The 8,942-nt window shown below is 34.5% G+C and overlaps 1 protein-coding gene across 1 annotated transcript; it reads left to right on the top strand.

The window, feature by feature from the left end:
* Positions 1-4,658: 4,658 nt before the first annotated feature.
* Positions 4,659-8,537, top strand: SOCS6 (suppressor of cytokine signaling 6). The gene has a single exon (XM_015818245.1). It carries the CDS (start codon positions 4,794-4,796, stop codon positions 6,393-6,395), a length of 1,602 nt encoding a protein of 533 aa, XP_015673731.1. The 5' UTR covers positions 4,659-4,793; the 3' UTR covers positions 6,396-8,537.
* The last annotated feature ends 405 nt before the right edge of the window (positions 8,538-8,942 follow it).

Raw genomic sequence — 8,942 nt, 5'->3', positions numbered from 1 at the left:
AAGAGACACAATCAAAGGACCCACAGAGCCTTGAATAAACTCCCCAGATCTGGGGATATTTTAAAATACAATAAGAGCAATCATTTTAACTGTATGAATTTACTTTTAATTCATTTCAAATTAAATTTAGATATCTACTTTATTTTTATTTATTATTATCTTCTTTATGGAATAATAGCCTTCAGGTTTGCAAGTCCAAGTTCAAGCATAATTTTGACACCAAAAGTATCAGAAACAAGTGGCATCAACTTATCACCAACTTTTTGAGAGATGGACAGCTATATAAATTTGACAGATAAATAAAATGAATACTTCTTACCTAGAGTTAGTCTGGTAATGAAAGCAGCATGCAACCCAGTCAATAAATTACACATCCACTTATTTATCCTGGCAAAAATATGGGAGTTCTTCAGGATTGTTTTTAACTTTCTGGTCTGGGCTATAATTTCGGAATTTCCTGGTAACCTTCAATCCAAATAGTAAACTGGTCTTATTGTGCTGTATGCTGTCACAATGCGGTAAGTCAAGCAATGGGTTGTCCTCAGCTTACAACCACAATTGGACTTGAATTTCCACCATAAGTTGTTGTGGTCATAAGATGAGTAATTTTACAACAATTTTGTGATGATTGCTAAGTAAAGACAATTCAGCACGGTCATTAAGCCAAATCACACAGTTATCACATGACTACAGGATGCTGCAAATGGTCATAAATGTGAGTCAGTGGCCAAGAACCCAAATTGCAGTCATATGACCGTGGCGATGCTGTGATGTTCATATATGCGAATAGAGGTCATAAATCATTTTTTCCCAAGGCATTTGTAACTTTGAACCATAGTTAAACTGTCAGAAGTCAAGGACTGCCTATATAGTCTTGGGAACTATATGGAAATAGCTGTTTGTTTAGTTAACAGTGTGGCTTTAATTTGCTCTCTTACTTCTAAGGTTTTTTTTTTCCTCGTAGCCTTGGGATTTCCTGGTGGTCTCATATCCGAGTCTGACCCTGGTTAGCTTTTTCAAAATCAGCCACGCATGCAAGGCTGTTACTTGCTTTCAAAGTTCTGAAAAATCTTAGCAAATAAAACAGTGCTGAGATGATAGAGAACTAAATTATCTTAACAAAGCTGTGTGGAGGTGAAGTGTGACGATCTGACTGATGACATATGCATATTTTAATATCTGGGTATTTAATAGGAGACATTATAGTTAACAGTTTGAAGGCAGATTTAGACACCATGGAAATCTTTGCTTTAAAAGAAGCATTGAGTGCAGTGGCACTTCGTTTGCATGAACCTTAAGCAAAATAAAATTTAGGGCCCCAAAGTTAATTAATTTCTACTAATAATGTATCACAATATTTAAATAATTTACAAGAAATGATTATGCACTTATTAATTACAGAAACTATTATTGATAATAAATAGTTAATATAACAAGTAATAACTTTTGTATTAAAAAAATGTCTGTACTTACATGATTAAAAAAGACACCAGATCAAATTATATGGCTAATTTGGAAGAATCTTTAAAAATTGCAGTTAGTTGCAGTGTTGCAAGGCTGTCAGTGGCTATGCACAGGACCTTATGGCATTTGTTTTACAAAGTCTGTGCTTGTTATTATTTTGAAATATGTCTAACCTTTCTAAAGATATTTTTATGGAAATAATCCTAAAGCAGGAGTTATAACACATTGCTGGAGCAATATTCCTTCTCCAATAGTGTTCACAAACTTCCATAAATAAATTAAAAATATTATTCTACTTTTTTTTTTAGTAAATAGGAAGACATACACTGGGTTTTCAGACATAACTGGACTTATGTCACATGGTAGCATTTCCTACCAATAATAATTATAGCACTGGTCAATTTTGAAAATTACAGCCAGAATGCCACAAGCACAAATGAAACCCAGTTCTACATAAAGAGCCACAAGCATGCTTATATGATTCTGTGGAAGCTAGGATCCCTAAACTAGAAACTATTGGGTAAGTCAGAATATTCGAAATTCTGCAAATCCCAATTCCTGCAAAAAGAAAATATATGGAATGCTGGAGTGCTCATGCAATAGGCTGTGGTTCTCATGAGAACTTAGCCATATTTTACCTGCATCCCACAGCTAACAAGTACCTGCAGTACATTGGAAGCAAGGATGGTTTGCAAGGATAGAAAGATATGGAAAATTATAACGAATTGGATTGATATTTAATGTATTTAATTCATTTTGCTTGTTGTTTTCTACTCTTTTCTCTGTTTTGCATAATACTGCTTGTCACAAATGAGACTAGCATGGGGTGTGTATGTATGTATGTATGTTGCTTAAAATAATTTTTAAAACTGAAAAAATTAAATGTGGCTCAGCTCTCATGAGAACCACAACCTATTGCATGAGCATGCCAGTATTCCATGTATTTTCTTCAGGCTTGCAAAAATTCAGAATGGGATTTGCAAAATTTCAAATATTCTTACAGATTTTGAGGAATTACTTTAAAACATCTAGGCCAGTGGCCTCCAACCTTTTGGCATCAGGGACCGGTTCCATGGAGAAAGGTTTTTCTGTGGACTGGAGGGGGTATGGTTTAACATGCTGCCTGCATCCTGTGGATGGAGCTTTGCTTGTTTGGGTGGCCCGGTTGATGGTATGCCGTGGACTGGTGCCAGTCCACGAACCAGGGGTTGTAGACCCCGATCTAGGCCATAATAGTGGAATGACTAATGGTAGCCACAGTTTAGTAGGATAGGCAACCCAGATTTGTTTTCTATTATTGACTATGTGGAAGTTGAGAATTTTTCCTAATCCACTAAGATTCTCCTGAAACTTTCCTGAAGTTTTGTATTTGATATTTTTCACCATCATTGCACTGAGTTTAAACAGGAAAGTATTGATTAATTTTTCCAGTGTAGCTAGTCTCAATAGCTAGGTAGTTCTTTTCATTTTAATACAAACATGCAGTTTTCATTTAGGCATACTTGAAAAATCATTGGGGTCTTAACGTTACTTGCAAAGTTATATACTAAACATGTAAGCTGATAGTTTGTAAGCAGAAAGCCAAATCCAATTACTATAGGTTTGTTTGTTTGTTTTTACTATCAGTGGTTTTGGATTACAGCTGAAATTACTTACAAGGCATTGTCTCTCAGAGGTAATCCAAACTTCCTGGCATATACAAGGTTGCTCTGCAGATAATGATATTGTGAATACTTGCTCTTGGGTCATTTTAGAGCCATTAAAGAAATAAGATAAGTGTATGTGTTTCACATTGTGGTTCACACTGTGAATTGTATTAGAAATCAATTTGGTATTTTCTATATCTACTCATTAAGTAAATTGGCACAATTGCAGTAAAACTAATAGCCCTCCAAATATATATTTTAACTTAGCATTAAAATCGCAGATATGATATATGAGAGAGATGTTCAGATGCAATAAATTAGTAAATCATTATAGCTTGCCTCTTTACTGCTAAAATATATAATTTAAATAGTAATAAAAAAGGACGTAAGTTTTTATACCATGCCATGCCTTGACTCGTCAGCCTTTTCCCTAAAGCTGTTTATGTAGAAGAAAAGCTGTATCAATAGCTATTTTTTCCTGACACAATACCAGCTTTGAGAAGGAAGTTTTCAAAAGGAGCCTGGCACAAAGAAATAGTATTAATCCTCTTCCTACATACCGTAATTGAATCTTTTATCTCCATGACTGCTACTTCTTTATAAGCAATAACACATTTCATAGTTATGTAATTCCCTCTCAATATCTTGTTTTCGAGTACATTGGAGGGGCACGCTGTGGTTAGCATGTCTTAGAATTTTGGATATATAGTGTGATTTGGTTTTGACTTGTATTACTGTATGGTGTTTAATATATATATCCTGTATATATCCTTTAATATATTTTCTACAGTTACTATTACTGCAATTATTTATATTATTCCAGAGAACATGGCTGTTGGACATGAAAAAGAGAGCTTGTGTAAAGTAATTTGCTTATTGGAAGCAAAATTATCAATCACAGAGTTGCATTTCCTTTTTCTTATTGGGCTTTCTTCTTTGCCTCATTTTTTCTTAGAGAGGCCTTACATGTGTGAGGTCCAGATGCCTATCAGATTGGACATCCAAACAAATTATAGGCTAATGCTTTTAACCATAAGCCTCTTCAATTTGGGATGATTATAGAAAATACTTGCCAAATTTAATAAGTGTCTGAAACAATGAAATGGTTATCTTCTTTCAGATTATAATCAGAAGAAAAAGCATATTTTAAAATTCAATTTATTGGACAGGCACCAACTGAGATTTGCCAGTTTGGTCATTTTAGCACTATAGTATTAAAGCTAATAGAAACAGAAGAAAAATGATGTAAAATAATAGCTATGAAATATGTGAATGTACAGTTTGATGACAGTTGTCTGAACTGTAATATGTCCTAACCCAAAATATGAGAAACAAAGAATAAACCAACAGAACAAAGCTTAACATAATATATGAAATAAACTTTGCTGAATAAATTACCCCCTTATTGATCATTAATAATGTTGATATTAATTGTGCTTTGCTGATTTTGTTAGTTTCTATTTTGGTTGTTCAAATTTCTTTACTAATCTAATCTACTATACAAATCATATCCTGCATGAAATTTATTCTTTGTTTGTTTGTTTTCAGGAAATGGGTCTTGAGAGTTAATGAGTCTGGATAAGACGCATCAATGTGGAAGCATCTGCTTCATACGTTTTAGGGACAGATCTCTGGAACAGTAAAGAATAAATAAAAACCCTTCCAGAATTGCTGCATTTCACAATGAAGAAAATTAGTCTCAAGACCATCCGCAAATCTTTTAACTTAAATAAAAGCAAAGATGACAGTGACTTCGTTGTGGTTGCACAGCCATCATTAAATGATTTTGGAAAAGATGACTCCATGTTTGCCAGCTGTTATAGTAAAGATTTGGCTAGTTGTGACATCAACAGCGAAGACGAGAAAGGTGGCAAAAACAGATCAAAGCCTGAAAGCTTAATGGGTACATTAAAAAGACGACTTTCAGCAAAACAGAAGCAAAAAGGTGGAAAGGGGAGCACGCCATCCGTGAGCTCTGCTGATGAAGATACCTTTTCTTCTTCTTCTGCTCCAATAGCTTTCAAAGATGTAAGAGCTCAAAGACCTCTTCGATCCACATCCCTCCGAAACCACCATTACAGTCCAACACCATGGCCCCTTCGGCCAACAAACTCAGAAGAAACATGTATAAAAATGGAAGTGAAAGTAAAGGCCTTGGTCCACTCTTCAAACCCAAGTCCTGCACTGAATGGTGTTCGTAAAGATTTCCACGACTTGCAGCCAGACAGCAGGTTCCACGAACAAAACAGTGCATTCAAAAGTACAGAATCTCAGAATGGAGATTTGCATCTTCATATTGATGAACACGTGCCTGTAGTTATTGGACTTATGCCTCAGGACTACATTCAGTACACTGTGCCTTTAGATGAGGGAATGTATCCTTTGGAAGGATCACGTAGTTACTGTCTGGATAGTTCCTCACCCATGGAGGTTTCAACTGTTTCTTCTCAGATGGGTAGTAGTACATTTCACGAAGAAGAGGGTTCAGTGAATCAAGACGTAGTAGTTGCTCCGGATATCTTTGTGGACCAAGCAGTAAATGGTTTATTGATTGGTACAACAGGAATCATGTTGCAAAGTCCAAGAGTTAATGATGTTCCTCCGCTCTCGCCATTGCTACCTCCAATACAGAATAATCAAATCCAAAGGAACTTTAACAGCCTGAATGGCACAGATGCTCATGTGGCTGAAAGTATGCGCTGCCATTTGAATTTTGATCCTAACTCTGCGCCTGGAGTTGCAAGAGTCTACGATTCTGTACAAAATAGTGGCCCGATGGTTGTAACAAGTCTCACAGAAGAACTAAAAAAACTGGCAAAACAAGGATGGTACTGGGGTCCAATTACACGATGGGAAGCCGAGGGAAAATTGGCTAATGTTCCTGACGGTTCATTTCTTGTGCGAGACAGCTCTGACGACCGTTACCTTTTAAGTCTGAGTTTCCGTTCTCATGGTAAAACACTTCATACTAGAATTGAGCATTCAAATGGTAGGTTTAGCTTTTACGAACAACCAGATGTGGAAGGACATACTTCTATAGTTGACCTAATTGAACACTCAATTAGGGACTCTGAAAATGGTGCATTTTGCTATTCGAGATCTCGATTACCTGGATCTACAACTTACCCAGTGAGACTAACCAATCCAGTATCTCGTTTCATGCAAGTGCGTTCCTTGCAGTATCTGTGTCGATTTGTTATACGTCAGTACACTAGAATAGATCTGATTCAGAAACTGCCTTTGCCAAACAAAATGAAGGATTATTTACAAGAAAAGCACTACTGAAGGCTTATGGGAAACTTGCAGCTTGCACTTTGGGAATAAGAACAACAACAAAAAATTAAAAAGAGAGCGGTTGATACACAGTTTACAAACTTAATTATTACTAGGGTTTTTTTGCTGCCATAATTTCATTTTTGTGCATAAAGAAGAGTAATGCATTTTGAGTTTAATGATATTTGGGGGTTTTCTTTTCTAAAACAATGATGTCAAAGGGTTTTTTAGAAGAGTAAAATAACTATCTTTCATTCAGTGTGCAAAATAATCACAATGTGAATGATAAACATTGTCCTTGAACTCCCCATCTCCTTTGCTGCTAATCCACTGTGATTTTTATGCATTTGAAGCACATTTCATGTGTTTTCGACCATAAGTAAAAAATTGAAACTTGATGGGATATATTTTGTCATTTTCAAATGGTCTGGGTTTTTTTTTTTGTTTGTTCTTAATTTAAAAAAATGTCGGGGGTAAAATATACTGGTGTACCGAACTTGGATACATGCTTAAAACAATTCCCTAATATCTAATTAAAAACGTATAACTGTTGGTTGGAGGGAATATGTGATCCAATACAGTTTGCATCATATATTTTGAAAGCTTCCTTTCTCCTAAGCAGTTCCATTATTGCAGATGTTGCTTTGTTTCTTTTGTTCATTCTTAAGCATTTTTAAATTTGAAAATAGCCGTTGAAAAACATTTGTAAAATAAATACTGAAAGTCATTAATAATATTCAGACAAAAGCTAAATATACTTAAATTAAAACATTTTAAAAATATTTGAAGGGGTTATAGAAATCTGATTTAAATAAAACTATTCAGGTAACTTCAGAACTGTGAGATTTGTCCCCATTGAAACTTTAAAAATATGTGGCATTGAATTTAAAAGTACAGGTAGTCCTTAATTTACAACCATTCATTTAGTTATGACACTGAAAAAAACAATGGACAACTGGTCCTTGCAGTTAGGACACAGCATCCCCATGGTCACATGATCAAAATTCAGTTGCTTGGCTACCTGTACACCAGTATATTTATGACATTTACAGCATCATGGGGTCATGTGAATGCCATTTATGACATTTGTGTCATGGGGGAAGCCAGATTCTGTTAATGACTACATGGGTTACTTAACTGTAGTGATTCTTTTAATAAAAGATAATAACAAAAAAGATAACAACATTGGGCAGAACCACTACCTTGTTTATTAACAGAAATCTGGTTCCAGTTCTACCTGTATCCTGCAATTACTACCAACAATTGGACCTTAAACAGCTCATCTTAAAGGGAATTTAAATTCCATTAATTTCCTTGGATGAGTTAACCACATGTATAACCTTTTCCCATGGAAAATGATAAGATTAAGAAGTACTTAACTTTGATAGAATATGGCCTCAGTTTTAAATGTACTTTATTGTTCAGCATTAATTTTCCATCGTTATAATTTAGTTTAATTGGCAAGTGACCAGAACCTAAATTAACCTCCGATTATTACTCTTTAAAATAAAAATGCATGTTTTAAAATTAAAGACAATGACATTAAATAGCAAAATAGTCACCATAGGAAATATTCAAGTGGGTACAAGTTCTTATGTGAAAAAAGGAAAATCCATACAATTTTGGATACTTATAATGGGATAATCTGCCAGGAACAATAGGATTTCCACAGCCTCAGTATATTATTTTCTCTCACTTTAGTGGGGTCTGCATAGGAGAAATTTCCAATGAATTGGAAGGCCTATAAATGAGGCTGTTTTACAGCCTGGACTCAGTCTTGACAAAGGCCTTCTCCTGTTTTGATGAAAAATTGGGGAAAGTTGATGTTAATTGGCTCCATTGCCTTCAGTAGGCTTTAAGTCTGATGGTGTTGTTTTGTGTATGTTTTTGTAGAAAAAAATCCAATATGTTTATAAAGAATTACAGCCTAACTGTTTAAAAATATTTGTGGTCAAAAGACTATTTCTGCAAGTTTTTCCATGATGAACATTATACTGTGGAAGCAAAGTATTCTTACGTTTATAAGAATTTCTGTGAACCAAAATCTTAACAAGTAGGAAATTGTATTCTGAAATTTCTGAATAAAATCATGCAATTTGAGAGTGTGGTTTTAAAGTTAAAGAAATTAGTTTGTGCCACTGCAATGTGTCTTTCATTTTTGTTTGCATTTTCTCATTTGAATACTGAATATTTTGCAGATTATTAAAACATTTAAAGGGTGATGAAAATTTGAGAAATCTTTATTTTAAGGTATTTCACTCCTGCTTCTACCTTTTTTGTGGTTTTTTTGAATTTATACAATTAACATATGAAGGTACTGCAGTGGCCTGACATCTTGGGTTGTGTGAGTCAATATGCTAAATTTCTATTTTTTTAAAAAAATATTTTTTAGATCATAATGTTTAAGAGAGTATCAGAGACAAAGTATGTCTTTTGCTCTGGGATATAGAGGGGGGAAACAGCTCTCTTACTAAGTTACAGAATAATAGATTTTGAAAAATAAATTATATAAAGAGAGATGTTCTTAAATTCCTGGGCGAACGTTTTCTATGTGTGTAT

Source organism: Protobothrops mucrosquamatus, unplaced genomic scaffold (assembly GCF_001527695.2).
Source record: "Protobothrops mucrosquamatus isolate PMUCROS unplaced genomic scaffold, P.Mucros_1.0 scaffold707, whole genome shotgun sequence".
Taxonomy (NCBI): Eukaryota; Metazoa; Chordata; class Lepidosauria; order Squamata; family Viperidae; genus Protobothrops; species Protobothrops mucrosquamatus.
Note: the sequence above shows the minus strand (reverse complement) of the source record. Positions and strands in the feature narration are given on the sequence as shown.